We start from the raw sequence: 20,684 nt of genomic DNA, 5'->3' as shown, positions 1-20,684 counted from the left end.
GTTTCGGTAGCAAGTGCTCTAGTTACCGATGTCGCAAGTAAGTGGGCGTGAGTCGAAGGCGAGCGTAGGAGCCGACATCGATCAGCCAGCCACCCCCGCCGCACCGCGTCGCGTCATTTCGCAATGTTTATACAAGTTTTAGCATACCGGTGCTCGGAGGATATTGCTGATAGGGGCAAAGTTGATCAATAAAATGTGATCAGTTGTTGTACACGTATTGCGTCATGGTAACGTATTGCGAATAGAGATAGATCCGGGTCTATTATTAGACGACTTTAGTTTATAGTACCACCATCTGTACATAAAGCAATGTCGGAAATGAAGGCTAACGTGTGAATTATTGCGTTGTTTCAGGTCGGTGGCGCACGAGCCCGATGAGCGCGTGCGCGGCGGCCGCCATGCGCGAAAAGCACGCGGCGCCGCGCCGCCTCGCGTCCCCGCCGGCGTCCCCGCTCGAGCGCCACCCCAGCCCACTGAGCAGCCCGCGCGCCGACGAGCCGCTCGACCTGCGCGTCACGCACAAGCGCCCACCGCGCCTCGAGGACGAGAACTGCAACCTCATCACCCCCTCGCCGCCGCCGCACCCCACGCACCCCACGCATCCGGCCCATCCAGCACACCCAGCTCTACTGCAATTCTGTCGAAGACTGCCACTTGCTCTACCAGCATCCTTCGGCCGCTACCCTTTCCTACCTGCGGCGGCAGCAACCCTGCTTGCCCCTGGTGCCCCGCGAGCACCACCAGTGCCTCAAAATGCAGGAGCCCCTAGAGCACGAGATCGGTATACCTGCTCGTATTGTGGCAAGGCATTTCCTCGTAGCGCCAACCTAACTCGACATTTAAGAACTCACACGGGAGAGCAACCTTACCGCTGTAAATACTGTGAGCGCTCCTTCTCGATATCGTCCAACTTGCAACGGCATGTGAGAAACATTCATAACAAAGAGAGACCGTTCCGGTGTCGTCACTGCGACCGCTGTTTCGGACAACAAACTAATCTCGATAGGCATCTGAAGAAGCACGAGGCGGAGAACGGGGATGACAGTCGCCGGAGGTCTCCGGACGAGACGTACTTCGAGGAGATCAGATCGTTCATGGGGCGCGTGGCGCCGGGACGGCGCGCGGCCGCCGCCACCGCCAGCCCCGCCGACCACACCTGATAGTGACACATGCGGGCCACTTTCACAATTACAATAATCTGGTCGATGCATCCAAATGACTCTCGTGTACTTTAGAGACATTATATTTGAGTGTGAATCATTGATTAAAAGTTTATGATTAAGCGCCAAGTTTTCTGGATTAGTTAAACAAAAAGAAGTAAATAGGAAATTGCCAGGCAATAATAACATTAAAAATGTTTCGAAATAGAGCATATAGCCGCAGCCGCAGCAATAGAGCCGCAACAGAATGTAAGCACCTGTAAATCTAAGGAAACACTACATACAATGTAATCACAATGATGACGCATCATCAATTTTGTAAATACCCATTATTGTTACCGCGTTAGCACATTGAATTGGCGCAAACGAGTGAAAGTAAATGTACTTGCCACCAAGTCGGCTATTAGGATATGTATTATAAATAAAGTGATATTGAATCTCGTGTACTTAATGTAAATATTAAGCTATTGTAGTGTATGTAGCTAGGACGCGTACCGAATTTTCTCTACCGATAGATTTATGAAAAATAATTGTACGTATGTATTCCTTGTCGTAAAGACATAAATAGACAAATAATGTTAAGTGTTCCGAGTGTTCGCTATTTTAGATAACGCTGTATTGATATATAATTGTATGGATGTAAGTAGTTTCTTTGTATTTTTTTGTAAATTTCGCTTTATTCGATGTAAAATAATTAGTATTATTAGTCTGAGAGGAAACGCCGGTTACCAATAAAAATATAACTTGTTGCTTATTGAAGATATTATTAAATATTTTTTACGAAATGTTAGAAAAGTTGTTTTAAAAATTATCTTACTGTCGAAATTATATTTGTATATAATGTATACTGAATGTTGCGTAAATTATTTTCGTTTTGGGTTCAGCCGCGGGGTGAACCGCTTCTGTGTTCAGAATGCCCCAATTGTTAAGTTTCAGAATATTACGCAAATTAGATATTTATGTTTATTATCATTATATTGAGATTTTAAATTAGAACTTAAACAGATATTAGAGATAACTTCAGAATTTTGTAAAATCATTGTATCTACGAATTCGAAAATTATTACTAAATTAATGTAATTACAAATCTGTGATTTAATTTATTACTGGACAGCAATAAATGAAGAAATATTTTTATCAGTTAAATAAATCTCTCAAAGAACTAATTTAAACGTTCCTGTAAGTATAGATAGATCTCTATGATTGTTGCGAGTGTAAAGTTGATATATATTTTATTAATAAAATAAATACAATTTCTTCCATATCAAAGGATAAAAATTCAGGTTAAACCACAAGTCAGATAAGACGTTGATTTGTCAACAAAGCATTCATCCTTTGCAGAATACAGATTCTAGACTTTATCTTGTTTATTTTATAAAAACTGCTCTCTATTACATTATTTGAGAATTTATTTCCCGGCATGGTTTATAGCCTTTGTTCTACATAAGCGCAAATGAGAAGCGACGCTATGCACGAAGATTAACCGATAATTCAGTAGTAAATATTTGTGAGGAATTTAAACATTTAAATTTTCAAACTGGTAGATAAACCGTAAAAAAGTGCTAAGAAATGCTTCATTTATTCTGTACAAAAGAAACAGCATAGCATCGCTTTTACTCGCTCATCTACAGCAAAGGACCGTTACTGTAACTCCTATCCTAAGCAAACGTTACCTACCGTATGAATGTTTCATAGTATACTCGTACCAAATCCTGTTTAAATCACATAAGAGATGCTATTTAACTAATATCGCTAGGATGTATAATGAATAGAGATTATTACCTTATCATTTTGTACTTTTGATACCTATTAGTCGTTCAAAGGTCACCGATTACCTTGTCAAAATGAATAAATAACAATAAATCTTTTATTCTGGTATTTTTATTTTATTATGCTAAGAATTATTATCAAGGCTCAAAAACATCACCCCATGTAAATGTAGGAATCACCAACCAGGTATCAGGTATTATCTAAACTTGACAGACCACAAATTCTTCTCAAGTATCTCCCAGTTCCGAGCTGCTAATTTGATATAAAAGCAATCAAATCACCAAACCAAAAAAAACGACGAATGCCTCTACAATTATTTTAAAAGAACAATATTACGAGCAAAAGAAAAACATTGCAATCTTTCCGTGTAGTCAATTCCCATGACAACGAAGGCCGATAAAAAAATCGCCATTCGATCACTGACATGAAGTAGGAACTCTAGATCTTAATTCCACGGCCTATCACAATAACTACGCTTCTGGGTCCAGAGCAACAAAAAATATAGACAAAAAAAACATTAGAGCAAAAAAAAACAGTGCAAAAAACACTAAATACGACTAAAGTTGAGCGCCATCTTGGAATCGAAGGGCGCCCGGAGGCTAGCTGCGCCGGCGCAGCCTCACGAACACCGTTTACGATATGATTATGCTTTATTGCCATTAATTTGCGACAAACGAAACCGCCCAACACCATCTAGACCGCCATGTTGGCAAACTATTAAGTTTATTGATCTAATCAGAACAACTGAATGTCACGTACAGCTTAGATAAGTGCTGCGTAGTAATTGTAGCTCTTTTTATGCAGAAAAGCAAAAGTAATTCAGGTAATTCTTATTAAGTCTAAAACTCATACATGGCGAGAGAATTTCAATGGCAACCATCAAAAATAAAAAAATCTGTAGAAAGGGATATTGTAGATTGAAAGCAACTACCTATTGAGTGATGAGATTGAATGTAATGTAACCAGCTTAACAGTTTGCATAAAGAAGATCGAGAGCATACAAAAGCACGAATTACCATACCAAACTTAATGCTACTCTTATTATCTCGAAGCTATACTAGAGTACGTAATACAGGACGATTGGCTACAACCGCTTAAACCAAAATAATTACCAGCTTAATGAATAAGACGTTATCTATATGTAGAATCTTGTTTTCGTCTGTCGATATCGAAATACGGCAGCATTAGAAAGGTATATCGTGTTTGGAGGACATAAGTCTGTAATCCATAGTTTTTTAATCAGTCTATAGATAGCAAAAGTTGTGCTTAGTTTTTATAAGGCATGTGTAGCGATCTAATATAGATACAGAAAGTGACCGAAGTAGATATTCTATAGTATATTGTGGGCTCGGGAGTCGGACAAGAACGGTATCACTAAGGGGCTGGCCCAATTCATAAAAGCTTTCAGGGTTTCAATATACCTAGTTGGTATGTACGGTTACGGAGTTTACGTAACATATATCTTTGGTAGTTAATATTGTTATAACGTCATAAAGAAAATTTTAGTTCTTCTTGTCTGATTAAGACTTCATTTGGCATACATAACTTTAGACCTTATGAAAAATGAAGACTGTAAGCAGTTCCTTAAAAGTTTGAGCGACAACTCTTTAAACAGCTAATGATCGATCTACCAACACATGAGTACAAATACTTCAAGACCAATATCAATAAATCAGATCCTGTTTCCATCCAACGTTCCGCTACACGCTCATCACTTGCGCCTGCGCGCGCGCCTGCACAGGGTGGGGCAGGTTGCACAACGATGGCACGGCCGCGCGAGCGCACGGCGCGGGCGCCTTGTTAGCGGCGCGTGCGCTGCCACCGTTGCGTTGCATTATTTATTGCTTATTGAAAAACTACCGATAGCTAACCTACCCACTTTTGTGGTTGCTTTCGTTGCTGTTTTTGCGGAGTTTCGTTCTGATTGCCGTGTGATGCAAATTGGGAAAGCAATTATTATTTGTGTTGTTTGGGTTTAGGTGTTTCTTTTATAATTCTAAAATTTTACATCTCGCATTCATTTATATGGACAGGAACACCATAGATAGCTGTTGTTCAATCTTCAGATGGCGAATCCTCTCGTGATTTTCATCAAAACCTGTTATTATAAAATCTGTCAAAAATGAAGTAAGTAGTGTATGTAAGCTATGTGTACTATTCATCACATTATAGCGATGGCTATTACAATTTTCCACATCTTTTGTAGTGTCACAAACTAACTGTTACTCACTTAAGTATAAGTAATTTCACAACAAATCAAAACGAGAGCAATTCTAATGAAAACCAAGCCCTCCTATTTAATTCTTCATGACATAATAAACAAAATATTAATGAACCACGCACAGTACCGAGGCAGTTTACCACATACTTTATTTGAATTCGAGACAATATATAAAGCAGTTTTGTTTTCACATGCCTAGGTTTATTGAACTATAAACGGGACATTTATTAATTTGTGTCGAAAAAGTCTATACGTACCACCTAAGTATATTATTTTGTCTTAATATTTCCATATATCCATATGTATCTGATAAAAACTAAAGCAATAAATTTAAATAGTAATTAAATACGTGACGTTATGTATGGGTTAATTCAAGAAAACGTCGATACATATTCGTATAATATTCATTCATACATACCTATTTACTTTTAATTTAAATAGCTACTTGCCCAAAACTTAGAAAGGTCAGCTAGATGTTCGCTCACAAGTACGCTCAGTGCAGACGAGATGTGATGTGACCATTGAAGTCAACCTGTTTGTCTGTGGTCAGCTGGCTGAGTTTTGAGAGCGTAGTCAAAAGTGACATGATCACAATGATGTAAAAGTGATCTCGTTATAGAAGGGCCTTAATAAGCTGTGATAAATTATAAATGAGTAAGAAAAGTTAGTGAAAAAAGGTGCTTAAAACTCCTCGCTTGTCGCACCAGCGTACACGCAAAGTGCGTCAAATATCGACACTTATAGGTACAAGTTAGATAAAAACGTTGAGTAGGCCTTCAGAAAAACGAAGTTTACACCATTAAACCGATACTAATTACTCAGTAAAAATTGTGTAATATTCAAAACACATTACAACGTACAACGTATTGCTACTTGGAACGCAACCACAGATATTTATCAAGCCCTTAAGTGTAACTTAGTCGACCAGTGTAACTTAAGATATTCCTAAGATTAATGCATGTGCGTAGCTCGAAATAATTAAAATATAGATTTTCCAAAATACTTAAAAATTAAACATAAACTAAAGAAAAAAGCGCGGTTAACATCAACCCTACGGCCAATGTTACACAAGTCAAGTGCCGTTTCTAGTCATTGCAAGTCGTTGTAAGTGCAGGTGACCGATCCATCACCGACTCACCGACGTAGACGTGCCTAATTAACGGAAAGCAAGGTCAACTGATGAAACAGGCCTAAGCACCCACTCTAGTTTGTCACAAAAAATTACATTGCGCAAGAGTCGTTTCTCTCGCGACTTCGCCACGGATTGTCCTCTCGTTAGCAAGATTCTAATGTCGCCAATCTGCGCAATGCATATTATTAATATGGTAATTCGACTGTTTCTAATTAGGTGATGGTTAAGTACCGGAGGTGTGAAGAAATTGTTTAATTGACATCATCTTATTATTAGATATTACACGTAGATAAAATCGCGAATATATGAAGCAGTATACCACATATACTTTCGTCTTGTGTTAGCATTTAAGTAACGAATATTCTCAAATCAGCAAATCCCCTCAGTAACAGAACACCACTTATATATGTAACCCGCAACGCTATCGAAGTGAAGTGCTCGATTTAAATTTTGCTCCAAAAACCGTACAGCAATCCATTTAAACGTCCGTCGGCAACAAAATACCTGTATTTAACATTTACACCTTCGAGACACGGTATCGTAATGCGTTGTGTAACAGCCCTCAGACTGATATGAAAATTCGGCTTCAGGTCTAATTAAACGTTGAGCGAAATTGTGCATTTCCCTCTCTCTGCGCCATCAAGTGTTACTCGAACCCAGTTAAGGCGAGGCGACGCGACGCCGCGCCTCGCTTTGGTCAGGAACTCAGGACCTCATGCCTCGCGGAGATATTTTGATGAGGACGAGATAAATTAATTATAGAGTCGTATAGCCGTACACTAATAAACTGGCAAACTTGCTTATCGATATCGTAGTCTAGATATAGACACGGTAATGACCGGTCGAGTTACGTCGCTCGCTTAATGACGTCGCCGATTTAGGCACATGTGCCGTATATGGAGAAAGTTTTGTAAGGAAGCAACGTGTTTTAAAACAATAATGTGGCTTAATGTAGAAGATATCTAGGACGCAGCTTATCTTCAATGTGTGTATTAGGTACTTGCCGAGATCATTAAAAGTATAAGGTAACTTAATGTCATACCTGTATTTTTAAGCAGTAAGGCAGAAGTATTCCTAGCTATATAAGGTAAACGTACCAATACTCGTCGGATTTCGGAAATCACCGACTTTGAAGCGCTACTGTGTGTTAAATATTCAACAGAAAATGAAAATTTTTGCATGACGTGATAGAGTATTTATTCGTTATTCTAAGTAACTAATGTTTTTTTAATCTTTTTCATGGGTTTATGTACTTATTAAGGCAAAAGTAAAAAAAGGGCGATTTGTACCAATAGTCGTCTGATTTGTACGGATACTCGTCAAATATTCCCAGTACTCGTCAACTTTTAATGCTAATGTGAACTCTCTGCTCTTGAACATAAAGTTCAAGTTATGTACATTTTTTTTGTGGTTGAATTTGTTAAGCATACTTGTGCCTTCGAAACATTAGGTAGATAGATAGAAAACCAAATCCCTATTTAGAATAGCAGGTCATAATCTGTTAGAAGAGCAGGTATTCAATAAAACAGATACATAGTTGCATTTTAATTTATATTCCTATCTATCAAACGCTTGGAATCACAAAATCAGTCTATAAAATATATTTCGTAATCAATCATATAACCATGCAGTCATGTGCATATGTACCACGAGTGAAATTATTACTATTAAAATATTTAAGAAAGAGTATACTGTCCCCCACCTCCGGCTGGCCGGAGTGAAGCACGACGGGGGATAGGTCTCCCGCCTCTTGGCTTGCCTTCATTGGCCCATCAGAGTGGAGTCGCTAGAGCAGGATTAGCAGCCCTGCTCGATTAGGTGCCTCGCGGTAAGTGGCGAGTGGGCCGGTGATGCTGGACCCACAGGGAGCGCGTGATCTGCATTTAAAGTCCGCCGAGGTATCCTCACCCTTCAGCCGCTCATGCACCGGTTGCCCTCTTGTTGCGATTTAGCGACTGATTCCCGGGGGCCCAGTAAGTGAGGTGGTGAGTCTCCACCTGCCTTTTTTACATGTATTTAATACATTGTCATCGGCAGGTGCCATACTTCCCGTAGTTTCCCCATTCCTAGTCCATTAGAATCCCATCACAATAAAGGGCTTCAGCGTGTTGGCTTCGGCCCCACGTTCGCCTTCCAAAAATCCGGGACCCTGTAGTCCCGAGGTCTGGAAGAGATATCTAATAATAATCTTAATTAGCCCCGCAGGACATCTGAGACGGATGACGGAGAGTAGCGACCCCGCGGAGCTATATATACCGAGTACTCCAGGGAAAGTATACTGTCCCTGTCCTGCTTCACTCCGGCTGGACGGAGTGAAGCATGACAGGGGATAGGTCTCCCGCCTCTGGCTTGCCTTCATTGGCCGTCCTGAGTGGAGTCGCTAGAGCAGGGTTAGTAGCCCGGCTCGGGGGGTAGGTGCCTCGTAGTAAGTGACGATTGGGCCGGTGATGACCCGCAGGGAGCGCGTGATCTGCGTTTAAAGACCACCAAGGTATCCTCACCCTTCAGCCGCTCATGTATTGCCCTCTTGTGACTGACTCCCGGGGGCCCAGTAAGTGAGCTGGCGAGCCTCCACCTGCCTTTTAACATGTATTTTATACATTGTCATCGGCAGGTGCCATAGTTCCCATAGTTTCCTATATCCACTAACATCCCAACGCAATAGCCCAAGTAGTTTTCCTCCATAGTTAGCAATAGGTTAGTACAGAACCGGGGATTGTCCTTGGGTTCATTTCTATAGTATATGTATACAGGGATAATCGTCGGTTTTGTGTCACCATTTCATTAAAGTTGTCTCAAAGGGCGTTTTAAATTTTCTTGCTGCATCTGATGTTGTGGCCCCTTGATTTACAGCTTCTATGACTTTTAAAAGGCCCTCTTGCGTGAAGTTTCTTTCAAGTATGATCTGCTATTAAAATTACGACCATGCAATCACTAGGTACATACAATCTATATAAATAAAAATGAATTGTTGTTCGTTAGCCTGATTAAAACTCGAGAACAGCTAGGCCGATGAGCTGAATTTGGTTTTAAAATGTTTGTCGTAGTCCAGGGTAGGTCTAAACGGTGAGCAAATAAGGAAGTATTGCGAAAATTAAAAAAGTATTGTGTCGTGTGTTTGTGACTTACTAAATATGCCTCCAATAATTAGGCGGTACGAAGTTCGCCGGGTCAGCTAGTATTAGATAAAAAAATCGTATTAAGATTACTCTTTACCCATCAATATCGAATACGACAAATAAAGAAGTGACAGGGATGGAAGCTATGCCATCTTAGTTTTAAAACTGATTTTAATATTTTTTGCGTCAAAACTGACAAACAAATGACATAATTTTTATACAGGCGCTATTAAGGCACATTAGGGAGACGCGGTACAATACGCGTGATGACATGCAGTTATTTCGAACATAAAGCATAGTGTCAGAACAGGCAATTTTTGCTTGCCACAAATTGTAATCCAAGCGTAGTAGAAACAAAGGCTAGTGATAGTTGTACCCAAAGCGGTAGATATGTATCGAATGGCGGAGACCTACAGCGGCCAATATATGCCTAAAAACACACTCGCAGAAAGTGCAAAGTGCATACTTATAGAAAACAAGGGGTTTAGCCATTAAGAAACATATTAAATGAATCGAATAACATGACTGTGTACGTGCATCTAGAACCAGCAGAGTAAAATTTACCCCTAAGAAAAAGCTTAAAAGAAACGCAGTTTTATCAACAAATGTAGTCTAAACCTTAAATATGTTTGTTTTAGAGAGTTAACAATTTTGTAAAAGTCCCGATATTAGCTATTTATTCGCATTTTGTACTGCAAAATACAAAATATCCTCATTATGACGAGTTTAGGTGCAACTTTTGAGCACGTCCCAGTAGTCGTCATAATAATTTTAAAATTGACGGGTTTTGGGTCAAATGGGAGTTTTAAAGTACCAATAGATGTCACATTAAAAAAATATATCTTCTATGTTAAAAGTATTCCAAATTGCATATTACATAGTTAGCAAATTAACTTAACTATCTAATTAAACAAAGAAACATACCACAGACCCCACTGGAGTTATGTAAATCAAAACATAAAACCACGTGCTGAGTTTCACTTTTGACAGCTGAACTTCACGAAAAAACTTTTTTGTTAGGGCACACACGTTTCGAATAACATATCTTAGACGTCATGACTGTTAAAACCCCGTATTGTCATTTCAATTGTGCAATATATTATCAACAATATGTTGACATATAAACCGGCCCATTTTAAGTTCAGTAGAAATAATAAATAAAAGTTTTTAGATTGATTGACGACTATTGGGGCATGACGACTTCACCCGCGTCTTACTTACTTATAATCATATTTCTGACTAAAACTAAGCTTTATTCACGACGGCAGCCACTGGAAATCGAATCAAAAACATAGTTGTCAGCAGTTAAACGACCAGCAGACCAACAAGACAGTCGATTAATTATATTAATTGAATTAATAGGTTTAAACAGATTATTTTCTAAAAGCTATCAATTAATTTCTGTTGTGAGTAGGCGTAAACTTGATGAGTAAAACCATTATTCACGGTAAGTAACCCAATGATTATGCGCATATAGAATACGTTAGCAGCAACACTTTGAAACAACGTGATAACAACAACAAATTAAATTATTTTATATTCATAAATCGTAATAAACAAATTAAGTACGCAGCCTGAGGCGACGAGTTCAGTAATTACCGAAATAAATTTAAACAAATTCCATTATGGGATCATTTCGATGGACGACCTTATCCATCATTTTAATGCAGTTAACACAAATCGATATTAAGTGCAGCGAGCATCGATAATTGTACGGTAGCAGTGTCGATAAGCGTCGACACTATTGTGCATAATGTTGTCGTGTATTACCAAATTATATGGTGCATATGCGTGGTACTTACTGCCGCCGACCGGTCCTGCTAGGGTTCTCGTGAAAACCAAGGAAACTTCATTTAGTCATAGCAACTTCAATTTAATGGAATCTCGATCATAAATTGCATCCACAGTGTGACGAATTAATGTTAAGATGCACCTTACAACATAATTCTTTAAATTCACGCCGTTATGACTGCAATCTTAGATAGAGAATTCATTTCCAACTTCTTACTTTAATGCTGCTGCTGCGCTAAAATCTGCCGATTCCCTGAAACATGATCCAAAATTGACAAATTAATGGAGCTATTTTTTGACTGTTTTACTTCGCTAAAAGCTATTTGTAAAGTAAAAATCAGAACATTCTTAGAGCCCTCATAAGTGTGGCAAAATCGTCTCAATGACAAAATATTTATTCACCTTACTAACTACCATAACTATTTAAGTACATCACATCATATACGGGACCTAGGCAATAATCTAGATGCCCCATATACCACTACAAGTCATATTATAAATGCTGCGCAGGCTCAACAGATTTTCCGTTTAGCCCCATTATATTAAACTCCACTCTTTAGTAATTTCCTCCCCGCGCTTATTGAAGGAAATTAAAATGAATCCCCTGGATGTTAAACAGGTTTAAATTATAATTTCATGGGAAAATAGGTTAACTGTCGATTAAATTAATAATCAGAAAGTTATGACATGTAAAAATTATATTAAATGCTTACAGGCATTTTGCTCATAAAAAGTGAAGAAACAACTATAATTGTCTTGAATAAAATAAAGAAACTTATTTAGAAGTACCTTGAGAAAGTGATATTTTAAAGCACTCGAAGTTTATTGTAAAATATTGTTTTTTGTAATTGTGTGCAAACTTCACACATACCATCTACTAAATCGTCCGAACAAAGCCTAAACATTTGGTTTGAATAGGTGCCCGTTCTTAAGTATAAAATTCCAACGAAAAGTGACATTCGTTTTTAGATACCATACATAGATATAGATAATAAACCACGATGTACTAGAAGTGCCCACCAGCACGTACCCTGCTTTCCTTCCAGCATGTCAGTGTGTAAATCGTGGACGAGTTTTTCGCAACCAACTCGATTTATACGCAAATTATTGCCGCCTCAAATGAATAGATTATCCAGGTTGGAAATCTCAACGTTCGCGTGGCTTCGTTAGGTTGACTCATACTATGTTAAAAGCTTTACTTTTAGATTCAGTACCCATTAAAATAAATTGTAAAGCTGAAAACCAGTAATTTTGTAATAATCCATGTTTATGCTGATCATTTTTTTGATGATAATTAAAGAGTAGGTACTTGTGCAGTCCTGCTTATATTATGGTTAGCCAAATCATGAAAGTTAGACGGATACATAAAAGAAAATCCGCGGATTGATGCCAAATTGGCACCAATTCTTGAGCCGATTAAATTTAGCATAACTCGGTTATATAAAAAGGTAAATTTAAGAGCATTCACAGTCACTTAAAGCATGCGTTCGGGCCAAACAAGAAAAAAGCAGTTGCAACTTGCAAAACAAGAGCAGATGCCGAAATAATGAGGTGCGCGGAAGACGCGGGTACTTCAAATAGGGTTGCCAATTAAACGGAAAATTTCCTGACTGAATTGCGACCTTATTTTGAAAACAGGGACGAACTTCTTGTTTATCTTTGCTGGGCAGTTACATAATTGTAATATGCGTATGTATGGTAACAAATCAAACTACTGACTATTAAAGTAATAAGAAAATAAATTAGTAATCTCGACGAGGTGCCTAAATATAAAAAAAATGAATTGTTAAACTATTCACTGATTTCAACTAATCCTAAAAAAAAATCATATATCTACGTGTAAGCTACTGTATTGTAACATTTTTATTGAAAGATAAGTATAATAAGTAAGTTATTTTATTACGAAACAATATTGCCCTGAATATAAGCGTGTGGCAACCCTATGTTGGAGTGGCGTATGCGCGGACGCAGACACGAGGTACGGTTAATTGCACGTGTGATTTATACCAAATTGGGAGGTCCGCATCACTCAGTTTTTCACTCAATGTACGTCTATTTTAATTAATGTTTTAAAGTTCATTTCTTCATCAGACGGGCCTTGTAACGATATGAAATCAAAACAATTTTTTCAAGAATAACATAACACTAATTTCAGATTTATTTTTGCGCTATTATTATTATTAGCCAAAGTCACATCAAATGGTGAAGTTCCAATTTATCGACCAAAATTTTACCTAGAGAACTACTTATATGTACTCTAGGAAAAATTTTGGTGTACCTATATACGTTCGTATATACATATACATACGTTTGAAAGTCAATCATCTAATTCATATGTAGAAATTAAAATAGCTAAGATAAAAATACTATCGATGTAATTAAATCTATCTAAAAGTCACATGCAATCGCAAAACCTAAACTCAGACTTGAACTTATGCAATTCATATAACAAGTTGACAAATATTACGAGCGCATTTTTCTAAAGCTAAAATACGCTAGAATGATTTCACAAACGTCTGTACAAATAATGAATAATTCATGCGACATTCCGATGTAAACAAAATTATGACAACACCAACTTCGATTGGAATAATACCCTTATGCCCGAGGCTCGCTATTATAGACATATTGAAAGACTTGATGATATAACGACCAATTTAAGATGACCTCCTCCACCGCTCTTTGCCCACACACTTATGAACAAAATGAAGGCAGGTAATCACATGATTGGTGTCTCCGTGTATTGGTCACTTGTCCACGGTCGTTTTCACTCTCTATGCCATCCCGCTAGATGATTTTCTACGGTGATACAGTTTTTCATTGGCGTACTACGCGACTAGTTTCACTGATTGTTAGCTACTGGTAAGTGGGTGAATAAGTAGTTTTTTTACTATCTATAAATATTTTTTTGTAAGTTATCTTTGTGGGTCATGTAATATTTTCAATAGGCATTGGCACTTATAGATTTATATCTTCGCAAACGTACCTACTCTATTATTGAACACATTTGAAAACCTTCATAATCGCGATCTTTTGTCATAGTTCAGAAGAGTTCAGAACATGTGTACCAATATGTCGACCCAAACACAGTTGGGAAAAGGCTCGGGAGATGCTGATGCATTAAAATGGTATCGAAGCAGGCTCTATGTATTATTGAGTTATGTAATCAAGTGCACTATATAACATAATGCATACAAAAAAATAATTCAGACCCTAAAAAAATAAAACACACATTCACAAAAAATCTGCCAAATTGCCACCACTATTACAGTTACGGAATACTGAAATGATTCTGCATTGACGTCGTGCACGAGTGGCTTAACTTTCTCGAGCCCAAGATGAGTACGTACCAACGTTTTTCTCGCCGCAAAAAACTTGTTAGCGACGAGAATAAAACGAGAGCACGCTGCGTATACGCACCCAATGCGGACTGACAGAACTGTTTTTCTGAGTATTGAATATTTCGGCCTCATGCTTCCAAAAAAATGTTTAATGGAACTGTCTAATCACGTTTAATCGTGACATAAAAAGGTGCCAATTGTTAGAAATATTTACGTTGTAAAATGACCTAAAATCATAAATTGTGTATTTTTTTATACAATTTCCATCTATGTCATCAAAATACAATAGTCCTACTTCCGATACAGGTATCTCAATAAAAAGAAATATGTTATAATTACTGCTGCAGTCATGTTCAGATCTATATTTTAATTCAAGGTGTATTATCAATTATACATACCAATAAAAACTGTCAATACAACTGCATATTTGTGGCACAGTTGCAGTTGGACTCGACGAACACAATTAAAATATTACACATTACAATCATACTTGGTAGGTCGTAAAACAGCGCGCTTGAAAAAATCTTCTCATACTCCAGTATGTGCTAAATCTGGAGCTAGAATATCGATACATTCTCGATACGAACTTATAAATAAACAATTATATCTCGAGCATATCTCGATATTCGAATATCGAAACTCCCCGCTGCGTGAGAATTCGCAGAAAATAAATGACGATCAGGTATCGAATTCCAATGGAAATTCCTTGTCGGAATGTCAGTGGTAGCGCCTAACAGGTGCAACAGGGATTCTAAATTCAAACGTACATAATCTGACAAATTATTGTGGCTCACTTTTGTTACAGTCGCCGTCGTTTTGTTTTAGACCTGCACGATGCCGTTTTAAATTATTTTCTTACGCGATTAGTGACTTTTCGTGAGATGACCATATTTTCTTTTTATTTGAAAAGGAATGTGTAGACTTAAAACGAACCCATAATTTACCAGACCTAGCATCAATTTCAACTTCACAAACTAGACATAACAAATCATTGCCACGATATCATTTACGAGTATTTTACCGGGACAATAATATATTCGATGCGGTTCAGAATCGAAAATCTCAGCCTAGTATTACTGGTCTAGTCTCGTTTATTCACAATAGGTCCCGATGTAAGTGTCTGGCGGCAATGTCGCATGTATATTAAAACTAATGACCCTATAAGTGGAGCACCCTCAAAGTGTCTTGGGTTAGAATTATTACGAGAGGATAATGTATTAACTGGCCATGTTAGGTGTCAACCGTAGAGATAATCTGTCGTGCCATACCAGACGCAATGGCATACGTAATTCTTAAAATATTATACAGACGGATCTATGGGCTGGTAATGACATTTTGTACTTCGATTTTATCATTTTAATGGGCAATTGGCATCAATTCCAGCAATTCTATCGTTGGATTGATTCGTAAAATGATAATATAACTTAGAAGTAGGTAAACTTATGTATAAGAAGGTTTTATCACACTTGCACTTCTTATTTAACCAAAACATGAAACATCATATGGTAAAAGGTCGTCACCATCCTTCATTGAACTTCAATTTAAGGCAAAAATAACAAAGATGCTTTATTTGAAACCAACAGTTTTATTTCAATAATAATATCGATTCATAGATAAATTCCAGCAAGCTCCGACCTACCTGTGTATTCAATAGACTGAGTATCTAAGTGCGATTTCATACGAGCTGCGGTTACAAAAGAAGCGATCTGTGCAACCACACCAATCGGTTTGTATGCCATTGTGAGCCCCTTGCAATGATGGGAAAGTAATTTGCCACAAATAAACTACTTGCGAAACCCAATGGAATGTATCGTTTCGTAACATTACAATTAGCGTGTTTGTTATCACTTACTCAGAGAATACAAACTGAATTTGAAAGGCAACTGAAGGCTACTGAAAATGTATGCTGTTTAGTGTGAATGAATCAATCATTCGTGGACCGAATTGATTCGGAGTTAGGTGCGGTTTCCAATCAATTTAGATGCATTTTTTATGATGTCATTTTATAACGTTGCTGCAATCACGACTTCCCTTATTATTAGTTATCTTGGAATGTAAATAGCAGTGATAAGGACCGGTTAGTGGTCACATATGGAAGCTTGTATGAATTTTGAACAGCCAGTCTTATCAATGCCATTTACATAGACATTTGCAGCAGTATTTCGCATGATATCACTTTTCTTATGACGAAACCTAGATTTCATTCAGTAATGTTTGACCTTACTATAAATCTCCATGACGTTTCTCAAATAATTATATAAGCAGTACACAATATAAAATATGATTTATAATACTACAATTTAATTAATTAACAGCCCATATCACACAGTAGACTATAGCATAACATTGCAATTAATCTCAAAATATCTGAGCAATCAATGCGTAATGCACACGAATGAATTTAATGCCTTTAGGCGACCTGTAACCGAACCCAATGCATTACCAATACACTGACTACACAACCAACATGATAATACATCATATCTGTGTATTATTCATATGACGACTTGCGATTTTGATGTCGCAAGGCAAGTTCGCTCAGACGTTTTTGCTACGAGATTTATATCGTAGTAATAAAATGTATCATAAATATATGGAGTCAATTTTATATGGAGTGCTCTCGCTTAGTGGTTATTTGGTTTGGAAAAAATGATAGATTCATTGATATTACACGGTCGGCTCTTTGATGGGGTGGTTCAGGATTGGATGATTGATGCGATGGGTCCTTTTGTTGATGGCAATTGTTTGGTATGGAGAGAAACAGGTTGAAAGGCCTTGTGCCTTTCATTGTGCCTTCTTTATGTCTCGTATTCTTATCGAAGAATGGTAATATATAATCTGATTTGAGGTGTAATTAAGACTGTTAAGGTTCAAAGGATTAATCAGTGAAGTAAATACGTATATAAAAAATTGTGAAGATGAAGAGCATAAAGAAACCACAGGTAAATACTAATGCAAACAGCACTTCATATACCGCATTTCAAGCCATAAAATCACCGTAGTTCTCCCAGACGGCACGGTACCACACACGGCAGCTATTAGGCAATGTCGCCATAACCGTTTGTACGAACTATAAAACAAATGACTGCGCAGGAGTCTCAGAAGAAAGGCGGCCGGTCACGAACAGCATACATCTCTTAATTTACCACGTTATCACACACGACTATCGCTTATTATAATTATTTGTTCAGACTTCAGATGTCAGGTCGGAGTAGGATGTGTTTAGCCATTCTTAAAGATGACGGCTGTGGCAGTTACGTATGGTCTCGTGGGTTATTTTTTGTAAGTAGGTTGGTATAAGCGAAATATTTGATGATAGAAGCAAATAAATGTTTAAATTCGCCGCAGTAGTTAAGTAGGTTCTCATAAATTAGTCCTGAAGAACAATAGATGAATGTGTTTGAAGAGCAGTGAAAAAGATAAAGTTTGCTTCATCAATGGTTAACAAAACTATTCCTTAATTGGAATAATCACGATGTCCAGTGTGTTACAAATGGAAGACACATTTTTATGGACATAAGAAAAAGCATAACGAGTATCACGGCTCCACGAGTACCAACAACTCTAATATAATACTAATGAGTTGTGAGTAATTACTGATCTCACCTTTATTACACAGATCACTTTTAATTACAATTAATATTCTTCCATTTTCCTAAAAAGGATCAATGAAGTATACATGGAAACAGACACAAGTGAGTGATATACGTTTATGAGTAAAACTGCAATAAAATAACAACCAATATCTTCCTTTTATTTCCATTTATAGATGGTTTTATGAGTGTTTATTAGAATTCAGCTATAATTTAAATGGCACAAAGAGATCAAAAGTCATGTATGCTGAAGTACGTTAGTTTGTGAAAGTACCATATACGGCATTGATATAAAAAGGAACTTATACATAATTTTAATTTTCTTCATCACTCAAAAATCTTACTAACATTCAGCTACTTATTCTCAAAATCATACCAAAAATAATTTACTTCCCAATCAAGATTTAACGGGTACGCAATAGATTGAAAAGTTATCTCCCAAAGAAACGATATGTACGACTTTTAGGCGACCAAATAATTATCACAATCGTCAGTATTTTCTAGATCGCCGAAAATTCCGCTATCATAATCACTCAGCTAGAATATACAATATTTTCAGCACATACCAACACAAACAATAGCCCAGACTCATTCCAGGAAAATCTATAAGAGTGCTAAGTGTTGGTACCACCCGCAAGACCATTGTAACGCGTGCCTCGTGACCGGAGTAATGCTGTTCACTCCCTAGGCACATATTTATGCACTCAAACACGGCATCAATCATTCTAATGAGCCGGCCAGTAGGCAGGACGGGTGTACCGGCCCCAGGCACGGGCCGTCACGTGATCCAACTAGTGATGCGCTCATGATATATCGATTGATGGCCCTCTCGATTACACATTAGTTCTGGATTTAAAACTGGATATCTGTTGCGCAGTTATGGGATGATAAATGGAGTGAAGGGATATTGTGTCAACGTTTGATTGCTGTTGATGAGAGTGGAAGTTTGGTGTTGTAAACGGGATTACAATGCAATATCCTTCCTTAGTATATTTAAGACAACGATATTAACGTTTTCTTATATGAAGTAACAACAGAAGAAGGAGGTGATTATCTAAGATTATTTTTCCGACCCAAATATCGACCAATAGAATTGCACCATTCGACGTCACGTGGTACAACCTACATGGTATTATACTGAAAATTTTTTGAATATTTTCTCTGGTCGTTGCTACGTCAAACTGACAGGTTGTGGCCGACATTTGGGACGGAAAAATAATCTCCCGAATACCACACGAGCTTCATAATTATCTGGCATTTCCCTCAAGGTTCCCTGCAAACAAATAAAGTCGTCAAGTTTTTCAGGAAAAATCACTCGCGCTTCGCGCTCGTTATTTTTTAACCTGAAAAACTTGACTCCTTCATTTGTTTGCAACGAACCTATCGGAAAATACCCGATAATTTTGAAGCTCTTGTGGTATTATAAGTGATTATTTGTTATACATATTATAGGTAACGCACCTACACAACTGCAATAAATACCAAGCTACAAAACAAATAAATTGCATGAATAATTCACTTGTGCGCATGTCAAATAACAGACGTATGCAATCCACTATATTATGATCATTGATAGACGTAAATTATAATTTTACGACGCATAGTACCTCATTCAACTGTAATAAACATTGTTATGAATATATTGTCGCTAACACTATACCAGTTTATTAACATATTCGTTTGAAGTTTCAGTTTATCGATATCGATAGTTAAGTGATCAAATGAGCCCTATTTAACATAGCAGTGATATTCAAGTAACAAGTTTAGCAATGAAGGAAAGAAAGCTGCCCGGAGCGTCCGGCGCTATTCACAAATTGGCACGAGCTAGGCACGCGTTGCGCTCGCGCAACAAAATGACTCATCTCCTCTCCTTCTTTATTTGAAAACCAACCCTACTGCATAAGTAATAGAGTACATTTTATAACGGGTGAAGTTTAAGACGTATGTAACGTTGAAAAAGCAGATGACTTACAAAGATTGAATGGCGCAGTGCAATGATACCGTAGAACCATTAGTGAGAGCAAAAAGGATGGAATTCTTTCGATTGTGTTTTGTTTATTTTCTCTTTGATTAATACTTTGTGCGTGGTATGCTAATTATTGCGTTAAACAAACATGTACCTAGTGGCTTGACTTATTTGTGTTAAGTGATTTGACTTATTTATTTTTTAAATAGATGAGAGTTTTTTGGAAGGCATACCGTTGTAATGGAGACCTTGATGACAATGAATATAAGTATCGTGTCTACAAAAGCAGGCTATAGGTTATTTATTGTAATTTAAAAACACAACCAAGGTGAAGTACATCTAATTTATTTCAAACTAGCTTCCGCCAGCGGCTTCGTGTTAATCCAGGGTATCACCTATCTAAATGCCAAATTTCAATCAAATCGGTCCAGCCGTTTTTGCGTGATTGAATAACAAACATACATCCATACATTCTCACAAACTTTCACATTTATAATATAAGTAGGATGTTTCACAATTACGATCAAATGATACAAATCGATCTCAGTGGCGTGCACTTGGAGAGGCCTATGTCCAGCAGTGGACTGCGAT

At 37.6% G+C, this 20,684-nt stretch overlaps 1 protein-coding gene across 3 annotated transcripts in view; it reads left to right on the top strand.

The window, feature by feature from the left end:
* Window positions 1–20,684, top strand: part of LOC124638889 (transcription factor hamlet-like) — a 160,180-nt gene that overhangs the window by 99,359 nt on the left and 40,137 nt on the right. Inside the window, exon 3 of one of the 3 annotated variants that reach the window (XM_047176029.1) lies at window positions 355–3,030. The exons of 1 other annotated variant lie outside the window; for it this stretch is intronic. In XM_047176029.1, coding sequence (XP_047031985.1) covers window positions 375–1,160 — 786 coding nt within the window. In that variant the 5' untranslated portion in view covers window positions 355–374 and the 3' untranslated portion in view covers window positions 1,161–3,030. Of the gene's footprint in view, window positions 1–354; window positions 3,031–4,787; window positions 5,058–20,684 lie in introns of those variants that run through there. One more of the 3 variants, XM_047176028.1, reaches the window with a different exon arrangement.

This window comes from Helicoverpa zea, chromosome 18 (assembly GCF_022581195.2).
Source record: "Helicoverpa zea isolate HzStark_Cry1AcR chromosome 18, ilHelZeax1.1, whole genome shotgun sequence".
Lineage (NCBI taxonomy): Eukaryota > Metazoa > Arthropoda > Insecta > Lepidoptera > Noctuidae > Helicoverpa > Helicoverpa zea.
This window is presented reverse-complemented; position numbering and strand designations above follow the sequence as displayed.